A 27,876-nucleotide genomic window follows, 5' to 3' on the forward strand; every position below is an offset into this window, starting at 1 on the left:
TAGCTCGAATACAAAATGCACAAAATGCAATTCATTTTATTGTTGGACTTCTTAAAGATTTCAGTCACTGCCTACAAAAAAAAACTGTTCCATGTTTGAAGAAATTAAAGTGGTCAAAAACGAATATGGATTTCTTTCATCATTATTAAAATGTAGTTTTATTTTCATTGATCAACACAAACGAGTTATATATATGTATATATATATTTTTTTTTTTTCCATGTATATATTTAGTTGGTATAGATTCACATTATATCAATATAGTCATATAGATAGAGCTGCGTAAGCACAGTAATAGTAATAGTAATTGTAATAGTAATAGTAATAGTAATAGTAATAGTAATAATCATATGTATTTTCTTGTGTGTGTTTCATTCTCTTTCATTTCCTTTGTGTAGTGTGGCTTTAGCATATGGGTAAATAGTTATTTGTAGAGTTAATACAACTGCAAAGGTGAATGCACGCTCTCACATGGACTACACTGGCTGCTACAACACTAATACACATCTACAACAACTACAATATATAGTATATAGTATATGCATATCGAATTGAGTGTGTATTTCCTTTGTTTTTTTCTCAGAGTTTCTTAAACTTTGATAAAATTTAGTTACAGCGCTACAGCGCCCAAATAAAGCAGCAGCAAAACAATAAATAAATTGGGAACGACAAACATTTTGGGTAGGGAGACATTTTTAAAATTATTTATTGCTGAATATAGTCGAATATATTACGAATTCTTTTCAGATTTCTTGCATCTCTCAAGTTTTGAATGTGCTTCACGCGTTTCTCTCTTAAAGGTTAATGTATATGTTTTTTGCTTCACTACGCAATTAAATATAATATAGTATAAAATAAAATAAAATAAGCTTAGCTTGCAACTAAAATTATGTACACGATATCGTAGGAATACAGCATATAGCATAATTGTGTAATATGTACAATAGCAAAATACTTAGCAACGTTTGTTTGCCTACAAAATATATATCTTCAATCTTCAATCTGTGCATAAGGAAACTTTTTGGGACACATAAACGTGTTTTGGTGACCCCGACTCGCGTTGGTCACCAATCTCCTATATAGCGTATACGTTGAAAGAAAGAAATTCTTGTTGATCTTAGGGATTCATCGTTTAGCTCCGACTTAGACGAGATCTATATAGTTTTAACGCACAGATACATATAAATAGATACGCTTTGAGTACACGATTACAGAACAAACACAGATACATTTAAAGTTACAGATACAAACAGAGATAGAGATAGAATGGAGATAAAAATACATCTTTCGATAGATATAAACTCTTCTAATAGTCAACACTCTGGACACTCCCTGGACTCAGGTTAAACATTCCATTCCTTATATGTAGCTCTGGAGGTACTCTATATATAATCGTACTCAAAAATTGTGTGTGATTCGGTATGTGTGTGTCAGGAGAACAACTGGCGCCATGGAACTCTCTCCTCTCCTCTCGCTTCGTATCCGCTCTACTCTAAGCGCTCCGCAAAACTTAACCTCGACTCTGATTCAACCAGAGTCTCTGTCTCTTCGCTCTCTCTCCTCTGCCTTGCTTTCTTTTCTCCTGATCCTGATACTGCTCTTGCTCCCGTGCCTACTCTGCGAGTGTCATCATGCTCTTGATGCTGGCCACCTCAGACTCGAGGCGCTCCAGCTGCGTCTTCAGCATTTGATCGCGTTCGGCCGTCGATACGACAGCGCCGGCGGCCCCCTCCTTGGGGACCAGCAGCTTGCGCTGGAATTGCGCCGTCCACTCCGCACTGGCGATGGAGATTCCAGAGTCGCGTTCGTCGCTGGAGTTGTCGCCAGCATCGTTCCAGGCTGGCGGCGAGGCTCGGCTGCAGTTGGGCTCTTGCTTGATGTGCTGCAGGGAGAGCAGAGCTGTGGCCGCCGCATCCTTGTCGCCCAAGTGAGATTTGTGGCGCAGCTTGAGGGGCAGACAGTTGTTGGCATCGCTGTTGCCAACGCCATGGGGCGGACTGTTGCGCTGCAGCTGCAGGGGTGCCAGATGGGTGCCATGGACGTGCGGCTCGAGCTCCTGATCGTCGTCGCCGGAGCCGGCACCCGAAGAGCCGGACGAGAGGGCTGAAGAGGCGGGGGAAGATGTTGAGGATGTGGTGGAGGAGAGCATGTGCTCGTAGCTGGGAGAGCAGGCTCGTCGCGACAGGTTCAGCACGCTGGCTGCGGCTGAAACGGCAACAGAGGAGCTGCTGACCGCATCTACGGCGCTGCTGCTGACGGCTCCCTCCACGCTGTGGCTCCACGCGGCGGCTTCCAGGTGCTCCTTGTTAATGGCGGCCACATACGGACCCGGTGCGGGCACATACAGCGAAGCACCGGGTGGGGGAGGACCCTGTGCTCCCACGGCAGCGGCATTATAGAGGGCTCCGACAGCCACCGCCTTGCGGAGACTGTCCAGATCCTCGGGCCGCACATTGCGATTGAGCGCCTGCTGGAGCTGCACTTGCAGGCTGGCGATTGTGTTGGTGGGCGGGCGGTTGAGCGAGTCGATGGGCGGTGAGCTGCAGTCGGCACTGGGTGTGGGCTCCTGCTGTTGTTGCTGTTGCTGCTGCTGCTGCTGCTGCGGCTGCTGTGGCTGGTAGAGATGCTGGGGCTGGTGTTGGGGTTGGGGCACGACCAGCGTCTGCAGGTGTGATGGCGGCGGTGGTGGAGGCGCATGCTGAACATGATGGACGCTCTTGACAGGCGGCTCTACAGAGGACTGACGGCCATTGCCATTGGGGCCGTATATGAGAGGTGTCAGTGGAGCATTTTGTCCGTTGTAGCCACTGTGGGAGTGTCCGCTGGGCGAGGAGCCACCGTCATCGTTTGGCGACGAAGAGGACGAGGAGCCGCCGCCGCTCATCTTGGCGCGCTTTGTGTTGCTCAGGACCTGCTCGCTGGTGGGCAGCGAGGCGAGGATCTTCTCCACGCTCACCAGATTCTCGCCAGAGATGTTGAATTTGTCGCGTATGGCATCCAGCTGGGCCTTCAGCACGTGGTTCTCCTTGGTCAGCTCGATGACGCGCTGCTCGAGCACCATGTCATTGTAGCGACGCTTCTCCCGGCTCCGTTTGGCCGCCTCGTTGTTGCGCCGCCTGCGGTCCCAGTAGCTCTCGTCTTTTTTGTTGTCCGGCGTGAATTCCCGCTGCTTGCGCTGCGAGAAGAGCTCTTTCTGGGCGGCCGTCATGGCCGACTGCGGCCCGTTGCCGTTCGGTGAGTTCTTGCCCATCATGTTGTCGCCGTAGCCGTTGCCTTGGGAAAATTTGCCTAGACTGTCGGACATGCCGCTGTCATTGGACTGTGGACTGATGGATCCTCCGTACATGGACAGGGGATGCACTGCAAATGGGAATAGAAAGGAGAGATTAGTTAGATTGGAAATTGGCTTCTTGGTGTGCTGCTAGATGGACTTACAATTTGTGGCCTCGTTGGAGCTGCCGTTCATCGACAGCGTCGGGGAGATGTTCGTCATGCGGACGTTGTTCATCATGGAGATCGAGCTGGAGATGGCTTTGTTGTGGCTATTGGTGGGGGTGCCGCTGAGCACTTCGGGCATTGCAGCGTCCTTGTAGAGCTGCTTTCCTGGATCCCTCAGGGGCGTCAGGTGTGCTCCGCCCGCTGCTAGAGCTAGGGGATGGTGGTGGTGTGGGGCGTACGGGTAGTCCCCGCTGCTGCCACTCAGCTTGTGCTGGCTATAGTGTTGCAACTGCACTAGTTTCTGGTGCAGATGCTGTTGCTGTTGCGAATTGAGTTGCTGTGTGCGTGCAACTGGAATGAGAGAGTAAGGGAATAATTTATAAGTTAACATATTTATTACGGTATTTATTAATGAATATTTATTTTTGGATCATTCTATCTTTATAAAAAACACCCTCCTCTTTTTGACGCCTAAAAACAGGCTAACAAATTTGTAATCATCAATTCTATCCTTATCCATAGATCTTCTTGGCAAACAAAACACCATGGTGCCAATTTCAGGTCTCAAGATACCGGCTATCTCCTGTTTCTGTCAGAAACACACGGCCACTTATCACATATTTATGACATTTCTTTTATAATGTTATCTCCTCTAACCGTTATCGGGGGAGTTGGCAAGAGTTCCCACTCAATTCGAAAACCGTTGGGTCCGATGTGTCTAAAGCGATCTCTGCTGTTCTGGTCTGGTCTGGTCTGATGTCGAGGCAGACACAAATAACGGCAAACACTCACACGCAGACTTTCTTTGTTTGATGGTCCTTGCCCTTGCCCCCCAAAAACCCAACCCACAAAAAGGGGGGAGGAGAACCAACTCCACTCGAAAATTGCTTTCGTTTTTAGCACAAGCATTTACACAATGATTACGGGGAATGATGCAAGAATCGGCGAGAATTAGACGACACAGAGGGAGAGAGAGAGAGAGAACCAGCAACAAAGGCAGACTCACACACACACAGACACAGACGGCGGCGTCGGAACGTAAACAAGAAATCGCACGTCGGAGATTGGCGTTGGACTGTGTGTGCTCTCGGTCGCATCGTCTCACCCTCACCCTCACCGTGACCATCGAATTGGCATTTACAGTTCAATGTGCTCGCCATCACACACACCCATACACATGCACGACGCTTGTACAGCCAGTCACGTCAGCGGCCAGACGCTGTTAACGTCGACGCTGACGCCGCAGCTGCCGGCAGGCAACCCCTACGGCAACGGCACCCACCCACCCCCAAGAACCTCGCCGCAGCAGCAGAGAGCAAGCAACAGAGGAACGACTGCAGTCGCTGTCGTCTTCTCTGCTGCTGCTGCTGCTGCTGGCCTCTGCCTTGACAAAATTCACAAAAACAAAATGACTAAGCGTGCACGGCCATCCATGCTGACTCTCTCTCTCTATTTCTCCCTCCCGCTTTCATAAGAAATTGGCAAATTTTTGTTCTTTTTCCGATTAACTGGTAACTGTTCTTGTCCCGATTTGTTGTTGTTTGGTAACACCTACATTGCTGGGAATCCTTGTGGCTGTTCGTGGTATTATTCTGCTTGTAGGGGGTATCCAAATTGTTGCTGTTCTTCAGAATCAGCAGATTCTTGGTTGTTGCAGCCGCTTTGAAAAAGTTCACTTTTTGCTCCAGCGTGCACACAATCGACATAATGTTTCGAAAATATTTTTATCTCACTTTTCAGTTATTCTTTTCTTTTGTATTGTTCCGGTGGCAGATGCTTAATGATAGTTCCACTGATATTTGCATTCCAAAAATCGAAATTAATCCACAAATTAATCACTTTGTTTGTTCCACTTAGAACCACAAAAACTTTCTATGCACTTGGCTTTCGTTCTGGTTTTTTCTTTTTCTGATTTCTTTGACTTTCTGGCGGGGCCGTGTCTTGTTGCGGATCGCGCACTTGGCCGAATGCTTGTATTAACGGTTCTCGTTGACGTTTTCACTGCTGCTGCTAGTGGTTTTAACCGAAATCGCGAGAGCCCCACAACCGCTTTGGACGAACTCTGAAGCGCAATTGAATTTGTAAAAGCATTTCTCCGCTGTCGGTCGCCCGCTTCGACGGCGCTCGGTCACGTTGGGGCTGCACGCATTCGCTACACGCGACTCCGGTTGCCTCTCAAACAGGTCGCAACATGCTCGACCGCCTTTGGCGCATTCGGGCTGCTGGTAAAAGTGAAATTTTCCCATCATTGGGGGGCCATCGAACATGTTGCGTCCGGTGCTGCCTGTTGCGCGCGTTGCCAGCGATCACATTGCCGTTGTTGAGTAATCAGCCGTCCAAATCGTCTGAAATCGTTCTGAGCTGCAAATTTGAAACTAGAACGTGATTGCCCGGCCGCTTCTGGTTGCAGGGGGAAAATCGGGGGCGCTCTTGACGCTGCCATAGGTGACTGGAGGAGGTGCTGTTGGCCGCGTGAGCCACTCTGCGACAGAGACGGAGAATCCGACTGCTACCGCGACTGATTCTGGCAGTGTTTATGACAGAGTCTGTGTCTGTGTGTGAGCTTTAAGTTGCCATTGGTATTGGTGTGCCAGTTGTCGCGGCGGGGTGACGCAAGCGTCTTACACAAAAATATTCAGAGAACAAACACATGATTAGCAATCAAGAATGCAATTACAAACACAAATGCATATGCATATATGTATGTACCTTTGATGGAAGATAGATAGAAGGAGAGGAACGAACAGAGAACAAAAGAAAAGAAGATAGAGACAACAAACAGGCAAGGAAGCCAAAACAATAAGTTCTTTATGGAAACACTGATTGTCAGTATTAATTTAAAAATGGTAATTGGTTTCATCGGTTTAGAATAGAATATTTTTTTCATATAGGAATCTATTACTGTTGCCTCAAGGAACATAATCTACATTGAACTTTGATTGATTGTGCAATGATTTTCTACGATTTTCGTGAATTTTTAAAACAAGTATCGTCATCTTGTATACCCACAGATGTATTTCCACTGATTTCTAAGTATATCCTATCGAATTCGATCAAATGATCAATAATGAACACGTGTATAAAGGCATCCGGTACTATTGCCCGCACAGATCTACATAATAAAAATGGAAAAAAGCAGCATGCAATTAACAGCCATTCAAATATGGTTATATTTAGTATGTACTCCGTGGAGAGGGAAGTGCGCTCATTTGAACGATCACGTGGCCCCATTCGAGAAGGTAAACAGATACGAGTATACTCGTACTTGCAGTCAGAAGTATTACCACTCTGAGGTCTACTTGCATCCTGCTACCAAACTGTCTGCATGGCCGACCATTACAAAACGATTTTATACTTTTATATAAATCAATTAATAGACCCTTTGTCAGATAAGGTTATCTCTTGGGGACGGACAAGTAAGTTGCAATTCAAGACCCCAAGAGAAGCCAGACGACAATATCAAACAAAGACTCTCACATTTCAACCGGGAAGCAACGGGGAAGGAAGTGGAATTGTGGAAACATTATGTAAGTTCTGGGACGATACTCGACGACGACTGACTAACACTCGGCAATCAAATATAAGCAAATATGTGAGTATATACATATACCTTTGTGGGACACTATCAAAACAATGAATTCTATTGAATTCGAATTAAAAAAGTTCTCAAAGGTGATTACAAAACGCCTTCAACTAAAGCGATAACAGACACTGCAAAATGTTTGTCCATCAATGAAATAAAAAAGCCAAAGGGAACCAGAAAAGAAAAGCTCGTTTCTTGTACATTTTTTCAATCAAACTTTGCTGAAAAAATAGAAATATAAAAATATGTAGCTACAACTCTGGGAATCTTATTGGATTATCTTTTAGAAGCAAGCCTACAAAAAAAGAGAAAGAGCGAGGAAAAGGAAAAAATTATGATAAAAAGCATTGCATTGCATACAGCATATGTAAAGTAATTTTTTCTCCCGGTCTTTTCTGGGAACAGGAAGAGCATTCTTATTGGATGATATTTATGCTGTAAGAACAGTGCATATCAGTTCTGCGAAACAATTGTTGAGCTGGTAATATTATCAACCAGTTTTGTATATGAAAATCACTGAAAATTTTTGTATTTAGTGTATTAAAATAAAATTAATGGCATGCGAACAAAACTCTTTTGAATTATTTAGAAAAAATATTATTAATAGTAATTAACATATTTTGGGCATAAATAGATTTCTGAGAGTTTCAATGAAGATTTACAAGTTTATGTTTGTTTTATCACACAATAAAATTAAATAAATTAAAATTTGTGATAAAAAAATATTTTGAGCATTTTAAAAAACATGAACAAGGGGTATATGAGGCAAAATCATTGTGATCATATGGAGGATTTTGTCAAAATATATTTGAACCATGCATCACTGATTGAACTATAGAATCATCAATCAGTGAGCAATAAGTCACTAAAGAAAGAGGTTAGTGGTAAGATTAGTTGGACACGGTTCTTAGACTAATAGTTTCGACTGTTGTTGGAGATCCTTAATTTCCCCTGTCTTAACAGGATGTGGATTCAAGCTACCATATCCGTCTTGGTAATATCTCTTCTATCAATGGAATGGATGGACATGGAATCTAGTTTTAGAATTCAGCCAGAACTTACGAGTACTCAAGTCCGCCTTCCGTTTTTTCGTCACAGTCGTTCTACAGTCCCAGACAGCTCTGAGCAGCAAAACCAACAACATTTCCCCCATCCACCTGTTACCTAACACTCACTTGACCCCTTCCAGCCGGTTCCAGCTGGTTTTCCGTACTAACTAAATAATCTCAGACGAATTTCAAGCAGCTCTGCCGCCGCCGCTGCTAATCATGAACAAATCCCAGTTACGCGATCAAAGCGATATCCACGTGAGGCAGTGGATTCACGTGTACGAACCAATCGTGCTTAGTTTTGTACCCTACCTTGCCGCTGCTCCTCCAGGCCACCCACCCCTTTCAAGGTGCATTCCAAGTGTTCTAAGTAAGTATATTAGTGGTCTCCAAGCGACTAGTTCTGTTTTAATTTGAGATAAATCATTTGGAAAGATTATGCTAAATTGATTTTATTTCCTTAAATTTCCATTAAATACAAATTTTGTAGACCTTGTGAAATGTTAGTATAAGGATATAATGCTTGGAAAACATACGCAAATATACTCGAACACAAAATGAGTGATATATATTCTGGAGAACCTCCCATATTACACCCTTAACGATTAGTATTTATAGGCTCAAAGTGAGTATGCACTAACATTTTACCCAGGGAACATGGAAGAGCCTCGAATAAATCACCCACACTCACGCACGCACGCAAGCACGCACACAATCAGCGCTCTCCCATTGGCTGCAGGGAGAAAGAAATAATGGGAGAGTGAGAGAGAGAGTGCGAACAGTTACAACGCCAACGCAAGCGTTGACGCTGACGCTGACGTTGAACTACAGCCAGAAATAACGCCAAAAAAGGTTACGAAACGTCGCCGACAGCTGAAAGAACAACAACGTAATAGAAGCTATCGCCCCAGCATTCCCCCTGCCTTTCCACACACACCCACGGAGCAGAGACCCAGAGCAATATCCCCCCGCACCGCACCGCACCGCACCGCACCGCCCCGCACTGCACTGCACTGGCATCGGCAGTCAAGTTATAGCAACGCGACAGCTATTTATACCGAGAGGCGCGCGACGCTGACGCTCGCACCCGCCTCGGTCACGTGTTGGGGAATGTGCCCAGGCCCGGCAGCGACGTCAGCGGCAGCAGTGCAACGCTCCCGAGAGCGAAGCGGCCCGCCGCAGCAGCTCACATGTTGGCGACTTGAGTAGAGCTGCAATTTAACGTGTTTTCCACTTATTGCGCGATTCTTGAAGAACATTCCACGCTATTGTTGCCATTATGTGTCCACCACCCTGTGTCTTTCCATCCAATATAATATAGGTTATATTCTTCTTATTCCTTATTTTTTCCACTCTCTGGATGAGGGTGAGGGGTTGGTCCTTTCGCGAGCTTTTATTTCACATACCCGGTAGTAGTAAACTGTGAGGGTAGATTGGGTTCGCGTAGGGTAAGATTATTTCCGATATTCCCATAGAATATATATTCCCCACTCCAAATAAAGAAAAATCTGTGTCTATACTCAATTAAAGGCTTAGAGCTATTGATATTGGTATTATATACCCTCTGAATAGGGATAACTCTAACTTTCTATGCTTTTCATGTCTATATCCTTTTTTTTCACTCTGCTGGGCATTTCCTAGTCGGAATACCAACCAATACCATTCTTTCGCTACTTTTGCGTGTTGTTGAGGTAGTGAAAATGTACAATGGTTGAGTGGACAGATTGATTGCAGATGCTATGATGCGCTCTGTGGTAACGTGTTCTGTTTTTGTTGTTGTAATGCTATGTGGCCATATAACCTGCATTGGAGTGACAGTGCTGCAGATACATTGCCGGCTTTTTGGGAATAAAGTACGATAGGTCAGTGCAGTAGAAATCGAATTGAAGGTTGTTTCCCAGCGAAACGAGGCCAGTTCCTGCATGAATGCAAGCCATTTTAATGCATTCGAATCCTATGACCTAATAAGATTTATATGGCCCTGAATCGCAAGGAACTGCGGAGGTGTAGTGCCCACAAATGCACGCAATATTTTTTAATAATTTTCGCATACTTACAATTACTTGATTCAAAAGCTATTTCAAACAATTCATCCAAAAGTCTGTGAGATTTCCCCGATGATAAGGCTTATATAGAATATCGATTACACCCTAATTGAATTAAGTACTTCTTGTCATATAGGCTTATCTGTCAGATAGTGTTCGTATAGGTCGTTTAAGTATTGTCTAAAGCATATAATCCAGCGCTATGAACACAGTAAAGATAGTTAGCGAATTGATAAATCCCACCAAAATGGTAGTGTTATCTTCAGCTAAGTAGTTATCGCGCTAATTATGGTACTAAACAGTCTATAGCTCTTCCAGAATTTCTCAGATTTGAGGATGTATCCGTAGATGTTTAATTATTGATTCTATATCCACTAAAACTCAGTAAGTAATAGCGAGTTGAAGTATGCATAATTTCTATTTTCCAGTGCTATACATTTGCTATCAAATACATACCTACTTCTATAGCAATCACCTCCATACACATGCATAAATCCGCTGTGTAAATACACCTACAAATACACATATTGGAAATACATTTTTTAATGACATTGCATGCAATTCAATTTATTATTACAATCGTTGACTTACACTCGGTACACATACAAATTCGTTCTTTGTCCGGTTCTGATCTGATCAGCCGTTCGAAACACCCGCGGGGAAAATTATGTAACTTTTGCAATGTGATTTTGCACAGTCATTTCTGTTTAATTACAGAGCAAATATATTTGTCAAGTGCAAAAGGTTTTATTTACAAATTGCTGAACACATTTCAGAGCAGACTCCGAGACGAATTGCACTGCTCTCTCGTACGTAAATTTGTGTGGAATTCCAGGTGTGCGGAATGACCGATATGGTCTATAGAGAAACAAGGTGATACTGAATGTATTCAAAACAACTTTTAGAGGAATGGTATGTGCCCTGGCAAAAGCAGATGAAAATAATGAGTTCTTTCACCTGTTCTTACATTAAATAGTCGTATAAATGCAGGCAGTCCTTGCCATCTAACATATAATACTTCTTTGAGTTTTGAAAAAACTTTAATACAAAATAACCTCTTTTAATTCTTTTATCTGTAGTCCTATTAGGAACCCTACCTTCTATAAATATCCTCCAAATACCTGAAATAAAGTTTATCCTTTGCTCAGATACATATGAGTGTGTTACCATCTATTCATTTATAGAACTTGGCGTGCTTCCTGTATAAATTTTCCATTGCTCTGTGCTTACGACACACCAGTCCACGTCTCTTGACCTCGAAAGCGTGCCCAACAGCAGCAGCAGTGTTGCATCGACAGCTTCAACCTCATCATCATCATCATCGATGTTTCTGGACACTGGCCACTGGCCACTGGCTCTGTGTTTGGTCCGGCTGTGCAACGTGAGAAAATATGCCACAATCATTACCACAGCAACGCTGGACGTCACCACATCTCAAAGGCAGGCCCAGGCCCTTCCTACTGCCCTCATCCCCTACTACGGCCCACCCCATTGTCCAGGTAGCCCCCGTTTTCTAACAAACTGTGTTACGCTGGCACACAGACACAGAAGACAGACCAGACCAGACCAGACCCCGCGCCGTGCAACAACCAACCTGTTCGATGGACAAACGCTGGCTGCGCTGCTAGAAAAACGTGAGCAGCAAACGTGACTGTGCGAGTTCGAAGCGATTGCTAGCTGGCCTACTGAGCGGTCTATGTGTAGGGTTGCGATGTGGAGTGGGGTGGAGTGGAGAGAGGTGCAATGGAGCTTACACCATTCGCCCGGGATAGACCCGGAGCACGTTGCTTAAGTGGTGGTGGGCGGGGGGTCGGGACGTTATGGCACGGGACGGGTTCAGGTCGGGCACTCGAAAGTCACACTACTCCGTTGTGCCTATTACATGACACAGAAACAACAGAAACGACAGAAACAGCAGAAACGGGAGGCGAGGCGTACGATGAACGTCAAACGAGGCGCAACAGTTTTGCTGGGCCTGGACTTGGCAATCGATCCGGGACACCTGTAAGCGGCAACGTGATGAAAAGTGTGCTTAGAAAATATCATTATTATGTGCAGTCGGGAGCAGTGGCACATCATCATCATCATCATCGGCTTCACTCAAACCAACGGCCACAGCAGAGAGCAGAGAGAGAGAGCATCACTAGAGGGGCGCTTGCATCCCATACAAACACTTCTAGCGCGTGTATCTGTGTGTGTGCGGGGGCAGCGACGCCAACGTTTGGCCGCGTAATGAGTGCAAATGTGAATGAACTTCCCGCAGACGCACACGCAGGCCCTCACATCGCTCACTTACTCACTCTCTCACAGTCGCCCGTGGTCTTGCTCTTCCTCTGCCGAAAATCTCAGAAGCAACGCCAATAACAACAACAGCTATGTGTTGGCTGGCGTATGCCGGAGCTTACAACTTTCACACCGAACCTCGAAACGTCTCTCGGACACACACACACACACACACACACATACACTTGTGAAAGGCCGGAGATCCCCCAATTCCAAGCAACTTTTGATATCAGACCGTTCTTTAGTGGCGCAAACGAAACCGAAATTTATCTGTAAAGATATCCATAACGGTTTCCATTCGAGCCAAGAACTTTCTTTGGCCCCCTACCAACTTTTATATGTGTGGGTAGCATATCGTATAGTGCCGATCCAATTTAAACGTTTTATTGATCAGTTATTAAGAACCAAATAGGTTTTCTATGACCCATCCATATCTCTTCCATACACGATCTTTTGAAACAAGTAAAACGCACTTCCTGTTATTGAACTGATCCAAAAAAAACTGAAGATTAGCTAACATTTATACATTTGGTTGACAGCTCTAGAATATCAATTTGATTATTATTTAATAGTTCTCAAGAGTAATTTTTTGATGAAAGAACCAGTCGAGTATTATCAGGCCACCAGAAAGAAAGGGGTTGTTCAGAGACCGAGGTCTTAGATACCTTTGCAGATCGATTATTCCTTCATATGGTTATGATTTAATTCGATTTTAATATAATGTATGTTTATTCATTGGAAGGGTCTAGAAAATCAGACTAAAATCTTATCTCCCTTATATAAGAAAGTTTTGGGTCGTCGCCAGATATGTGCGCTGGGGGCTTGCCTCTAGTATAATATGTATAAAAGCCATATCTTATAATGATTATCACCATAGCATACAATTTTCCTTGGAAATTCTAATCATATAGAATTGTAATCAAATATTTAGTTATGAAACCAATTGGAACCAAACGTGCCCCCAATTTTCGAATGATTCACAGATAACTTTATAATTTGATATAAACAATTTATTTATTATTTTCAGGTCTATTGCGTATTGACCGGTGACACATTAACACACATGCACATCCATAGAAATGGGTATGGGTATATTTATGACTCTTATCACAGAACACAGCCATGAAAGCCATTTGGCTTTTTGCTTTCATCACTGGAACCCACAAGACAAAACAAAGGCAGCAGTTGAGAAATCACTTAACATAAGCGATAATGCCACATGGGGAAGCAAGCCTGTATGATGTTGGCCATAAAATTCTGAGGGATTTTAGGTTGGATTTTCCATCCATATAATACCAAAGACTGTGACAAACAATTTTGTTGGTATTATTTAAACTTTAAAGCTTTATCTTATACAAACTTTAAAATTTATTATATCTTGTGATCGTTTTGAACGATTCTGTAAGGACACAGTACTGATTTCAGCTTGGGGGACGGATTTTCTTTTTTATTTTATCTTCTTTTCTAGTTTTACAAGATTGTTCTACTCACAATAATTATTTGAGTTTAAATTATATATTAATTATAAAGTGTATATTTTTTTAATACATGTTGTTTTTTCTGTTCCCTGCTCCATGTATAATATTTTACCCAAAGAACTAATTCCAAATATATTGGAACAAAAAACTGATTAATTGTGATAAGCAGTAGAAATTAATCTGAGCAGCAAATGACATACATTATATATAATCCTCTGACTAAGATACTTTACCACAAGGCTTATACAACTGCACTGCCGCTGCTGCACCGTGGCAGAGGTGTCATACGGGCTTAAGAGGTACATAGTAATAGCAATAAGCACCAGCCAGCACCCGCCAGCACCCGCCAGCACCCGCAGTAGCAGCAGCAGTAGCAAACAGCAGCAGCGCAGCAAGAAAGAAAGACAGAAAGAAAGCTATCCACAGAGTGGGAGCAAAAGAGAAGCTGATAATACACACACACACACTCGCACCGAGCATGTGTGCGTGTGCTAAGTGCGTGTGTATGCACTGGCGTTGTGAAGAAATTTGGGTCTTGCTCTAGTTTTCACAACCAAAGTTCAATGATCGATTGCAAAGCCAAAAAAAAGCTCACTTATGAGTGAGAGAGTAAGAGAGAGAAAGAGAGAGAGTGGGAGATTGGGAGAGCATTGCTCTCTTGCGTTATGTTTTGCAGAACGAACACTCGGTCGGGCGGTCGGTCGGGCGGGCGGTCGGGTCGGGCGTCACATGTAGAAACGTCCATCGACTGACTGAAGCGACCGGGAGACAGACAGCTTTCTGCTGCTTTCTTTTTATCGTGCAAGTTTTGTTGTTGTTAAGTATCCGAAAGAAATTCGTCATATAATAACAATTTTATAATTTTTGTTGCCATCTCTGTGTGTGTGTGTGTGTGTGTGTGCATTCAACTTGATTTCATTTACGAGTTTGTTTTCATTATTTACGCCGTTTGTTGGCGTGTTGTTCCGTTGATAAACACTTTGTTTATGCCACACAGTCGAACGTCTCTAACTCGAACTTTCCTAATTGACTCCAAAACGGGGTGGCTCTAAAGCACTGAAGATCACTGATAAGAAATCTGTAAGAATATCCACTACTAAACCTGCCAGAAAAATTAGGGAAGTATGCATAAAAGGGAGCCGAGGGTTGCCCCTTAATGTGTAAATATTATCTAACAGGCTACCAATGGCTTCCTTATCGGATCATTATAGCTGTCAGTATAAGGAAAACCATATGCCAATACATTGCAGTTCCAAGTAATACTGGTATTAATCAGGCATTTTCCACAAAAATCTCTAGAGATTTCTGGAAGTTTAAGAGTTTTTAAAAGAAAGTTTTCGCCTGTTTTTGTCAATGCACAAAAAATATACTAAGTACAAATATAATAAGTAAAACAAGAAGATGGAATGCCTGTCTCAAAAAGGATTTTGAGAGCTGTGATCCACGGCACTACAACTTCTCATAGAATGCATATATCCTACATATGTATGTACATATAGCATACTTATCGTATATATCGCAGTAGATCAATAGAAAATGTATAATGTTGCTAATCCTTTCAAAAGTTTCACTTTTAAGTTCTACAATCAATCTTCGTACATCGTGTTTCTGTGACAGATCTTTTTCGTTCTGGTTAGAGAAGTTTGCCTGTGTTTTTGGTTAACGAAATTAGAATAATGAAAGCAAATACACAAAAACATACAAAAACACACAAACACACACTCTCAAACACTCGAAGCTTTGGCCCTGGCCGCGGCACAAGAATGGAAAGTCAATGCACGCAGCGACGTCAAAGCTCGGCAGAAGCAGCACAGCACAGCACAGCACCACAGCAGCAACAACAACAATTGTGTGGCTTTCTTTTTTTTCGTAATGAAATTATTAGAATTTCACATAATGCTATTTGTTGTCACTGTTGTTGTTGGTGTTGATTTTTTTGGGGTAAATCAAGTCCAAGCGAGTTTTTTCTTTCTAATTGGAAATTATTTGTTGCTTTGAGCTTCAAAAGTCTGTAGTCAGTAGCTTTTAGGTTTAGCTTTTGTCAACCTGTTATTCGGAGTGGATATGGGCAGGGGGGTATGGGCGGATAGCGTGTGTGTGTGCGCTTCTCGTTATAGAAATCTAACTGTTACCCAAAGCAATTAGTGCATTACACGCCGCTTAGAAGGTACGTAGGAAGAAGATCCGTAGAAAGATGGAGAAGATCTGAAATCGGATATGCCAACGAAAAATAGGGACTTTGTGGGAGAAATCAAAACTAACAGATGCTTAAGAACGAAAATTGGAAAACTTTACCATATTTGGGCTGGATTTTAGATTATGTGGGATAACACTGTGTTACAATTTGTTTGCTTTTGAGGAAAACTTCAACGAATGATTCTAAATTGTTTGCCTGTACGAGGCTTTGTTCTTCTGTGAATACATACCAGGTTCTTTTTACAGTAAAACTAAACAGAAATGTTCCTCTTAGTTAATTCTATATGTAGATTTTCTTGATGGCTGGATTCTTTATCCATGAATAAACCTCAAATAGCACTTACATAACCCTTTAATATTTACTGATGCATGTTCTCATATCAGAAAATGCTAATAGAACTTGTGAAACATCCCGTTCTACAGGTTTTACATGCTTGTAAATATTCTCTCGAGAACCAGATGCCAGATGCTCTGGCACATCTGGGCACAAGAGCAGGGTAAGAAAATGGCTGACGAATATCATGTAAAAAAGGACCCATAAAAGACTAGAACTGAGCAAAATCTGACTCCGGATACACACGGGATTCCTCAAAGGAGGAGAAGACCTTAATGGAACCTTGTGCTGGAGGCTTTCTGGAAGGCCGGCAGTGAGTCACAAACGGAGGAAAGAAGATATATGTAGGGGATATAACAAATATGTACATAGTTTCACTGAATTATTATCTCTGCAATAAAAAAATAAATATTATTAATAATTATTTGTTGTTATCAGTCACTCCTTAATACCTTAAACCCCATTTAACCCTCCCTCTTGCCAGCTATAAGAATTAGGCTAAAAATAGAAAAAATTCTAAGAAATCTCCCAAAAAAAGGGCGATAAGCAATTATGTAACTCCCACCTAACCGAACAAATTCTTCAGCCCAAGAAACCAATAAAGAAAAAAGAACAGTGAAAGAGTCCGATAAGTGGGGAAAAAGAGACTTCTGCCAACTAAACAAGTTTTCAGAATTGGGTAAACGACATGATTAGACAGGCAGTCGCATTTGTGCGAGCGAGAGAGAGTGTGTTACAATATTAGGCCACAATACCGTTAGGCCCATGGTACAGATCCGATCCCCGAGCAGATGGCAGACAGAACCCGAAAAAAGCCGAATACCGCAAGAGCAAACAGTGCTTAAGCCGATCTGATCTTAGAGGTTTGATGGAACACAGACACACACAGAGAGAGCGAAAGAGAGAGAGACGCAACATGCCTGCCCCCCCTCTTTTGTCTTATGTAATCAATTACAACAAGAATGATAATAAAGAAAGCACGAAACGGAACGTTGAGTCGAGCAGAGCGATCGCTGCGTTCTTACTTTCTCCCCAGAAGTGGGACAAGCAGAGGACGCCGGCAGAGACAGAGACTGAGACGGCGATTAACCAACAGTAAGACGTGAACAGAGAGAGAGAGAGAGAACGGACCATGTAATTATGAAACTTTCACGCAAGACACACAAACACAAGCACACGTATGCACACGTAAGCAGCGCTGTTCTGCTGCAACTTCTTTTGGGGGCCTTCTCTCGAACGCTTTTTCGTTCGTTTCCAGTTTAGAATTGGGTCAAATAACGGATTTGTTCGCTCTCGCTCTCTCTCTCTCTATCTCTGCCTCTGCCTCTCTCTTTCTCTTTGTTACTTTGTATGGTGCTGCGGCAAGATCAGCACAAGAACGTAACAAGCTGCGTCATCGCTTTACTCCACTCCACTCCAGCCCCAGTAACCGTGCCCCCCCCCCCCCCCCCCCCCCCCCCCCCCCCCCCCCCCCCCCCCCCCCTCCCACTGGAGACGCAACACACAAACCGAATTTCAAATTCAGAGCACAAGAAACCGGTTCGAGAGAGCGCAGCACAGTCTTGAAGCTCGGCTCAAGCTCAAGAGCTCAACCTAGTGGCCGGCTTTCATGCAGGTTCGTCTCGAACATGCTTGAGCTGTCACCGAACACCGGTTTAGAACGTTCACTCACGCCCCAACACAACACACCGCCGTTCCGTGGCTCATTAAAGCCGCTCGAGCCACATAAAAATCTTTTACTATTTTTTATTTTTATTGTTCAAGAAGAGAAAGTGTTACGCCAATTGATTGTTTAATTAATTTTCTTTCTGCTTCGGCCCTCTGCTGCTGGCTGGTTGGCGTCTTCTTCTGGCCCGCTCAAGTTCGGCCAGAAGCAACCACGTCCGTGTCCAAGAGCAATGTAGATGACCATGGCCCAGGGCAAACAAAAATGCATGAAAGCTAAATAGATATATTCGCAGTGCATAATACCCTGAGGTATAGCGAGGTCTAGATAGATTTTAATTTATAAATTCTTCTATTATATGTATATTTTAGATTAAGTTTTTATCGAATAAAAATTAGAAACCTTAGTTTTTTAGCTTGCAAAAATTCTTAGGAATACAGAGATTAGATCTCTGTTTCTTGGCAAAGTGTTAGTACCCCGCCCATGTTCAAAGGGTACAACAAGCGTGGCCCACTGTCAGAGTAAAAGTTTTGCACAATGCGCTTCATTTGTTGGCCATTTGACAACTTCTTTTGCTGCTTCTGTGGCTGCGCTGCTTTCATATGTGGCTCGCTGGCCTGCTCTTTGCTTCATTCTTTGGTTCGAGCGCCATTTGCAATTGTGTCTGTGTGCCTTTTTGTCTACGGACTAATGTGTCAACTGTACCACCGAGCGAACCAACTACTGCCGTACTGACTGTCGAACCCAATGAATTATGCATTCGGGCAAGTTACAACTTTCCAAATTGCTTTCGGATGGTATGGTCTTGTTGTTAGTGGCTGTGCTGTTGCTGTGTTGTTGCCAAATAGAAAACTCTAACCGCTTATTTGCACTTAGACTTTCGCGCGATCTTCAATTAAGATAAATGTCTTGCCTGCCCTGGTTGCAAATTAAAGAAATATTATACCTTGGGCCAAAGCCAAAAGCGTGTGGTCCGAACCGAGTATCAGAACCAAATCGTTATCTATTACAAGTATTTGTGTTATCCATTAAATATTCATTACTATTGGTATAACATAATCCATTGGTGGATCTAAGAAACTATGTATCAACTCTCTTATGCGGCAGTCTCTACGAAACATTCTGGAACCTTGGTTAGCTCTCTACGGGTCGTCGCCCTATAAGAGCTTTCACTATTGTGTGTATTGCAAGTGTGTAGAAGAAAATTGTAAACGTATTTGGTATTGCATTTACAAGAGAAGATCATCGTTTCTTTTGCTTATCGACTACTTTTTACACTCCACACTCCCAAAAAAAAAACCGTTACTAAACCCAATTAATTTAAAAGATACCCAGATATACGTATACGTAATATGTGCTATAACAACGGTACATAAAGCATACGCCCCATGGGTTATATAAAAACGTCGCTGTAAATTACAATTATATAACGCAAAAAGTGATAAAAAAGAGGAAGAGTACAAACACAAAGAAGAAACAAGAACAGCACACAAAGAATCCAAGAATCGCAGAGGGAGACGGGAACGGATCGTTGCAGCCAACAAAGAGCCCCACGTACACGAGGCCTTTCACAACAGGCGCAGCCGAAGTGTGATGGGGGCAGAGGGGCAGAGGGGCAGAGGAGGGAATATATCGAAGACCCAACCCCAACCTCAGTCGCAGTCGCAGTTGCAGTTGCAGTCCCCAAGTCTCTTCCCCAAACCCTCAAAATCCCGATGCCAGCGGATGTTGCGATTATTACGAAATAAACGAAGAATAAGAATGAAAACGAAATGCTTAAGAGAGAGAGAGAGAGGACCACAGACAGACACCACACACACACACACAGATGCAGCGAGTAGGCAGCAGAACGTTTTATATGTATTATATTATCCCTTTTATAGCAGAAAATGCCAACGGCGCAGGCAGGCAGCGTGCGCCCGAGCTCAGGCACAAGAGCAACAGCCACAGCAACAAATTCTTCAGAAATGCTAAATTTAGAGCGCCAACAGGGCCCCTCCAAGCCCCTCCCCCTTAAGTAGGTTGATTGGTCATATCTGTCGCCCCGCTCTTCCCCTCTCACTGTCTCTTTTGCTGCCTCTGCTTTCGTCAGTTAAGCAATTTGCGCAGTTGCAGACGATTACCAGCAACAACAACAAGAATACGAATAAGAACAAGGGTTCATACCAGCTCTGACGTTTGCTTGAACTTTAGCTTGCAACATGGTTGAACTTCTATCGCACACCAGACCAGAGCAGGCAATCGACCCCTTATTTCAACCAAAAACTGTCTCTTATCGCATTTGATGGTTGATTTTCTCTTTCCTCTGCTTCGTAAATCATATTTCTGTTCTACGGAGGCAGACAGCCACACAAATACAGTCCGTTTGATACCCTGCAGCCGAGCCATGTCCGTCTGTCTATTTATCAAGTTAATCTCTTAGTTTAGGGAGAAAATTTTAGTTTCAAAGCTTCAAGGTCATGGAGGCTGTGCACTCTGTACTTAGTACTATTATTTATTTTCAGCTTGTTGATGCAATATTTGCATATTGCTGAAAAAATTCGATTACGCAAAAAGCTCTCCCCGAACAACAGTTCTAAGAATTTTCACTCGTCAGCTTAATTGGCAATTTTCATTTTTGCTGAGTAATGGGAAATGCATGTGATGTCATGCGCAGGTTGAGAGACGATCGCTGCTGCGGGGGCATGGGTATGGGCTATGGGAAGACGGAAATCATTTTTATGGAAACTTTTCTCCTGTTTCTCGACTCCGAAAGATTACAAATCGTAAGATGAAATTACATCATTTTTAGTTAAGCGATTTACATACTATATAATCTTAATCAGCAAGTGGGTTCATTAGAGTGGTTCTAAACAAAAATAATAAGTAATTATATTAAGTGTGGAATGTCGTATTGGAATACTGTTACAGCTGGGAAAACTTCTCTTCGATTTTTCCTGAACAAAACCGAAAGAGCCTCTGGGGTTAAGGACCAGCCTAATCCAAATGCAATTCTGTCATAATACTTGAGTCTGTTTACAGCACAAACACGCACACAGAATGTGTGGAATGGGAGAGTAGGGGGGGAGTGGCGCAGTCATTGGCATGTATACATATCAATTTAATTGTAAGTATGCATAAATATTTCAACTGTTACGGGGGTGTGGGGTAGGCCACAATCCGCCATACTTAACGAGCCTTTTGCGTTGGAACAGATCCAGTCGAACGCACACACACACACACACAGACCGAGTAAGCGAAAGAGAGAGAGAGAGATGGAAAGACAGAAGTCCAGCCAGACAGACATTCCATTACATTACCCTGAATATTTTACATAGAACAAGAAGGGGGAAATCCAAGGAAGAAGCAGCAGCAAAGGGAGCAGCATCAGTCCAAGAGGTTCGATGCGACTACCCCACCAATTGCCAGCTGCGCATTTTTATAATGCACAAACACACACCCATACGCTGTGCTAATTTATACAACAATAATGCGAGAAAATTTTTTTTGTTCTTATTTTTGCGCCGCAGCCAAAATGATCTTATTGGAATACTCACACACACTCGCACACATGCAGAAAACATACACAGGCAGGCTGTCAGGCAGGGGCGCTGCAACCGAACCCAGCGAACGAACCAAGCGAACGAACGACTGATTTGTTCAGCCTTGAACTTCTGTTGGAGTGCATTAACTCTGCGGACAGCGCTGCTGGCTGCGCTGCGTTGCCTCTGCTTCGCTGCTCTGCTGCTGCTGCTGCTGCTGCTGCTCTCTCGCAGAACTTTTATAAATGGCACACATACGCAATGTGTGGCTATGTGTTTGGACAGAATGACAGAGTGAGGGAGAGGCAGACAGAGTGTGACTGTAACATGGTTTTGTTCTGTGGCATTCTCTCGGCCGGCTGTCTGATCTTGCTGTTTCCACTGTAACGGTGTGCGTGTCCTGATGTCACTGCAAGAGCATGTGTGTGTGTGTGTGTGTGTTTGTGCGCCTTTATGTAATCTAGAATGTGGTCTTATTTACACAGCAGCTGTATGAGGGAGATGGAATGAGAGTTCTCCTCTGCTGGCACCCCCATTGCAGGATTGTATTACATAAGCGACAGGCAGGCAGGGCAGGGCAGGGCAGGGCGATAAGTTTCGCTTTTTTATGCACATGTGGGCGTGGTAGCACACCACACATACAAACACAAACAAAGACCGAACACAAACACACGAACACAGGCACACTCCTTTTGTCTGTCGAGTATTTTGAACCTTCCAGGCGCTGGCCTTGAACCTACTACTGTCGATCGGAACGGACAACGACGGTGGCGGCGACGTCTCGGCTCTGCTCTGCTCTGCAGAGTGTTTGCAAAACAGATACCCCACACACACACACACACACGCAGAGCCCCTTATGAGTGGGGAGTTATAAAAACAACTTCAATTCAGTTTTATTTTTTTTTTGTGTACCCCTACATAGGGTATTACAATTTGAACGATGGATGTAGGGACAATGGAAGGAAGCATATTCTCAGTGTTTTTTTTTGTTTAAATAGTCCTAAAGCAGGAAATCTTTTAGAATGAAAGTCATATACATATATCATATATCTGCTATAGAACCGATCGATCTGCCAGGGTATCAAAAGCTTCGGCCCCCCCGTTGGCCAGGCCTTATATTTTCTCATTCTCATTCTTGTTTTCATTCTCTTTTGTTCTTGTTCTTGGCGAGTGCAAGTGAGCCCACAGTTGTTGGTTTTGCCATTCACATTGGGGACGAGACTCGTATTTGCCTGACCCCACACAACATTGCACGCACACACACACACACATGCACGTTTTTATATGCATCTCATTATGTGTGTGTGTTTGAGTCTGTCGCAAGACCTTGAGATCGTTTCTTGGCGTGTTGGGACCCCTCACACTTTTTTCTCCGCTCTGCTACCGCACCAGCCTCCCCCTAAACAGAGAAACAACTGTTTTTACACCCTGTACAGACATACCAGAACAAGTGTACCTGGTAACTTTTGTGGGGACAGATCCCTCATAAGCTACATCCATCCATCCATCTGTTGCAATTGAAGACCACAAGAGGTGGAGTAACCAAATATTTCTGCAGGAAAGACCGACCAGGGATGTGGTAGTCATAATTTAGAAGACGTGGTAGAGATATACCAAATTATCTATTGAAATGCAACCCTATCGGTTCATTCAGAAGAAGAAGCTAGTAATATGTAGTACGTTTTACAGTAAATGCTTCCAAATAGAGTTTTTTATCACCCAGAAAGTGTATGAAGCTCTTATCTAAAGTATTTGAAAAACTAGAGACAAGAAATTGCTCAACTTTGTTCTCGTTTGTATCCACAAATATCCTATTGGGTGTCGCAAATATTAGCCTAGCCTACAATTAGCTAATTTTCCACTTATAAATCTGAGCATATGGTTTACGATTATAGCGTTCTGCCTTGCTCTGTGTGTTCTTTCTGTTACCGACTTCAATATTTGATTTTCTGCCAGCTTATCTGCACCCAGGGCCACGCCAGTTGGTTGCTCTGGGTCTGGGTTTGGGCTACGGCTGTGGGTCCCTCTCTCTATGTATGTCGATTACGAATGCATTCCGCTTATCACTCTCGATAAGTGCCACCAATTTGTATATGCATATGTAAATGTGTACATGTGGAGTGCAGCCGTCAGCTGTGGCCTTTGTTTCAATATTTATCGAGTCATTCTGTTTATATACATTTGTATGTGTATGTGTATGTGGGTGGTGGAAATAATTCTAGATTTGATAAATGACGGAGTTTCAGGATTTCAGTGAAGTGAGCGACCGATAAGCAGGCAAAAATTCACATACTGACGCTTTCTTTCCACCATGTTTGACCGATTCGTTACCCAGAATTCGGGTTCAAGGATGTTGAAACAAAAGTGAACTGCGATTTCGGTTTTGTTTACGACTTCTATTGCATCACTTGGGTTCCATTTTGCGATTACATAGTACACATATTTTAATATGTATTTGCCTCTCTAATTGACGGTAATTGTTTCATTTCTGAGTCACATTTGAATCACGAAAACTGCACACAATAATCTTCAATCGATAATTCGTTTATAATCATCGTTTGGTTTAGTCGTCAAGCCTTAAGTTTTGATGATAAAAGTTGATCTGATGGGTGTGAAATATGTTATGTAACCGCTCTCAAGTCAAGACTCATGCGTAAGCGGATTTTAAACGGCTAAATCGATTAAGCTAGATTTGCTAAATGGTTATTAGCAGATTTATAGACATTCAAAATAAAATTTTAAATTAAGTTCTTTCAGAGAACTAAAATTCTTTAGTTTTCATATGTAAAAGATAAGAAGCAAGACATACATTTTCGCATGCTGCTGCATGATATATTCCGCATTATATAGGAAACATCATTTAATTAAGAAGATATACATATGTATGTAACCCTGTGAAAAAGAGCACATACAATGCCCTGAATCTCTGCTGATTCGCGTCTTTATTTTGTATCCCCTTTGGCATCCTCTCATTTATGAGCTCTACATTGAGATTTATGGGTTCATTAACGACAAGTAAACAATTCTTTAAATCTTGAAAATATAAAAAATATATGCCTGACCAAATGTGGTTCTACTTTCATCTGTAAGGTATTTTATTACTACGTGCATGAAGATGATGTTCAGCCGTTTTTCATTCAGATCGGCACAACGTGACTCAGTCACTTATAGGAACTACCGGAAATTTGTCATCGATATTTAAGTATACTTTTATAAACGGTTCATTAAGCTCAAAAGTCAATTTGTGTGGAATAGAGGAATACACAACTTTCTTGGGGTTCTTACGTCAGAACAAAAAATACAATTTCTATTTTTTTATTTACTCTGTGAGCTTAAAATTATAAGCAATATTATGGAAAATAAAACTAATATTCATTGTGTGATTTAAGGGGAGTTTAACGGATATGCACTGATGTCATAGGGAAAAACTAACCATAACTGATTAATAAATAAACTAACAAAGGGTTACGTGCAAATATATTATATATTTATAATAAAATTATGAGCAATAGGCATTTGCATAGACTCCAAAAGAGTAAAAGGGAAACTAACTTTGCAAAGGTAACGTTTTGCAGTGAAGGAAAAGAGATTTTTCCAGAAAATGAGAAAGGTAAAACCTGCTCAGACGCTTTAGATGAGCTCAAAAAAACGACGGGTAAATAGAAGTTTGTTTCCAATGAATAGTGGAAAAAATACATCTAAGTAAGTATTTATATACTTTTAGAAACTCTGCAACTGGAGAATGCATTTTATCGTGGTAAGACTAATAAAGATTAATAGAAAAACATTTGTTTAATCAAATTAATTCAAAACATTTTTTTAGATCAATTGAAAGCAGTGGTCCAAATGTTGGCGGATCAAACTGTTTTAATCATGCAGCTGGTCAAGCAGAAGACGAAAATGAGTCCCATTCGGAAACAGTTCCCAATAAAATGTGAGGAAAATTTAATAAAATTGGAAAAAGAATTAAAATGAAATAGGAACATTTATGTAAGTAAATCTAAACTCTAAATTGTAATTGACTTTTTTCTTTGTCTTATCTTCATACATATTTTAATGATTCAATTACAGATAACAGTAATGAAATCAATTAATCAGCCAGCTGGCGTTTTAACCAGCTTGCACTTTATTCTGAGTGAGGACATTGTTCTGGCATATAACGTCGATGGGGTCTAAGGGAAGACGGCCCTTAGGACCCACAAAGAATTTTTTGCAGCTTTGCTAGGTAAACTACCATTTAGACTTCTAGAGTTTAAAACATATATTAATTACAGAATGTATTCCGCCTGGAGATGAGCCCCCCGAACGCATTTTACGCAAGGCAATGCATAGGATGAAGAAGAGGGTATTTAAAAAGAAATGTCTTACAAAGAACCAGGAACAGGCTAAGCAGCATACAACTTAATATTATATTATATTAATATTATATCTATATTGTATATGCAGCTGCGATCTGTCTATATTATGTTGACATAGAACTTTATCCATTAAAGATATATCTCTGGTAGGATTTCAGAGAAATAAATAGTATTCACACAAAGTCTGTATCTGTAATCTATATTACATAGTGTTTCAAGTAAATAGGCAGATATACAACTATACATATAATATATATTCGTGTACAAGTTTACATACATATGTACATACATACATATACATACATATGAACGATGGCTAACCATTCCCCATCTCATTCTAGAATCAAGATTCCTCAGACGTTACAATCTGGTTTTCATACCCTCTGAAATGTATATGTAAATTCTGTTACACTCTCCCACACACACGCACACACACACACGTGCACACTTGCACTTGCTGTCTGTCTGGCTGGCCGTCTCATTCACTCTCCCTCTCTGCTCCTGTGAAACACTTGTCTGCCTCTCTCTCTCTTTCTGTTCCTGTCTGCGCTTTCTGTGGGAGGGGAGGGAGTCTGTTTGCTTGTAAATATCCGTTATATGCGAGTTGTTCTCGAATATGTACGAGAGGAGAGAGTGTGTGCATACTTGTGCGATGAAACAAAGAAACAACTTTTCTGTTGCACTGTTTGTTTCGAATATGTGTGTGTGCTGTGGCCGCCAACGCAACGTCGCGTCGTAGTTGTAATTGTTCTCGCTGTTTTTGTCGCTGTCAAGTCCAAGCCGTCCGACGACTTCCGCGTGCAAAAACGCGCGTAATCTCTCCATAGACGCAACACCCAGACATCAGAAGTTCTATATGCGTTCTAATGGCGCTGCTCTCACTCTTTCTCACTCTCTCTCTCGAGACAGAGAGACGCACCTGCACTTGTTTTAGTAGTTGGTTCGTTGTTTGTTTGCTTAGTGATTCGCTTTTATCTCAAGCACCGCGTAAAGTTTAAGGTTTATGAATGAAACGCAGATACAACTACAGAAACAGCTACAACAAACACGACACAATACTGCAAATAATCGAGTGAATGCCTCTATTAAACGTCCCAGCAAGGGCAGCGGGGAGTGTCGTCAGTCTGTGGCGTGAGTCAGTGGCGTGCTCGTGATAATCATCGCGACCGACGCGAAGAAAGACTGACAAGGAGAGCAGACAGAGAGTGAGAGAGAGATCAGAGTTGAGAGCGGCGCCGAAAATTTAGCGATAGGCTTTTGGTACCCTGTGTTGCTTGGGTACATTAGGCTATCATCGTTATTGGCCTAAGGCCTTTCCTTTAACAAACCAAAATATTAGAGCTATTGGTTTACCAAAATATAAAGTTTCCGAGTCTAGAAAGAATGTCTTCATCAGTCAACGGAGAACAAAATGTATATCTCCCGGGACACCTGACCTCCCTATATACATATTAGGGTTTTATACACACAGTATTATTGGAACTTTTATAAAATATTTGATTGTGAGGATTATATGTCTCCATGCTACGTTAAACAAATACAGGGTATTCCCTGCGTGTACTACTTGTCTTTTTGCTTACTTGTTTTTGTTGGATGAAATGTTTTGGCTTTTTGTTTTGATCGCGACGTTTTCGGTTGTTTCTTTTTATATTTGTTCCGGTCTCACGTGTTGTTGTTTATTGGGTTATTGCATATATTATATGCACAAATATATACATATAGTATGTAAAAACTATATATGGGGTTTATTTGCGTCTCTTTTAATTTACATTCACATATATGTTAACGTATGCATTACATACGTACAGACATACATTGTACATATATGAAGAATTGCATATTTTCAATTTCATTAATTGCGCCACAAATTACAAAAGAAAAGGCTAAAAGGCGCGGCACAGCACACTGCGCAGCAGTTCAGTTAT

The 27,876-nt window shown here is 42.3% G+C and overlaps 1 protein-coding gene across 2 annotated transcripts; it reads right to left on the reverse strand.

Moving 5' to 3' along the window:
* Window positions 1–675: 675 nt before the first annotated feature.
* On the reverse strand, window positions 676–27,572 carry LOC108163589 (myb-like protein I). Of its 2 annotated transcripts, none has more exons than XM_017298968.2 (3): window positions 4,994–5,533; window positions 3,436–3,789; window positions 676–3,360 (listed from the first exon to the last, which is right to left on the reverse strand). In XM_017298968.2, exons 1-3 carry the CDS (start codon window positions 5,142–5,144, stop codon window positions 1,613–1,615), a joined length of 2,253 nt encoding a protein of 750 aa, XP_017154457.1. In that variant the 5' UTR covers window positions 5,145–5,533; the 3' UTR covers window positions 676–1,612. The 2 variants fall into 2 exon arrangements, with proteins under 2 accessions (XP_017154457.1, XP_033249846.1); XM_033393955.1 differs by lacking the exon at window positions 4,994–5,533 and adding an exon at window positions 27,532–27,572 and having other exon boundaries at window positions 1,613–3,360.
* Between the last annotated feature and the right edge of the window lie 304 nt (window positions 27,573–27,876).

This window comes from Drosophila miranda, chromosome 4 (genome assembly GCF_003369915.1).
Source record: "Drosophila miranda strain MSH22 chromosome 4, D.miranda_PacBio2.1, whole genome shotgun sequence".
Classification (NCBI taxonomy): Eukaryota; Metazoa; Arthropoda; class Insecta; order Diptera; family Drosophilidae; genus Drosophila; species Drosophila miranda.

What these genes read in the sequence shown, in the direction of transcription:
- LOC108163589 (XM_017298968.2), bottom strand. Translation starts at nt 5,144, where the DNA reads ATGTCGATTGTGTGCACGCTGGAGCAAAAAGTGAACTTTTTCAAAGCG. An exon ending in CCACAAGGATTCCCAGCAAT is followed by an intron (nt 3,790 to 4,993) that starts GTAGGTGTTACC and finishes CTCTCATTCCAG; the next exon opens with TTGCACGCACACAGCAACTC. An exon ending in CTCCAACGAGGCCACAAATT is followed by an intron (nt 3,361 to 3,435) that starts GTAAGTCCATCT and finishes TCCCATTTGCAG; the next exon opens with TGCATCCCCTGTCCATGTAC.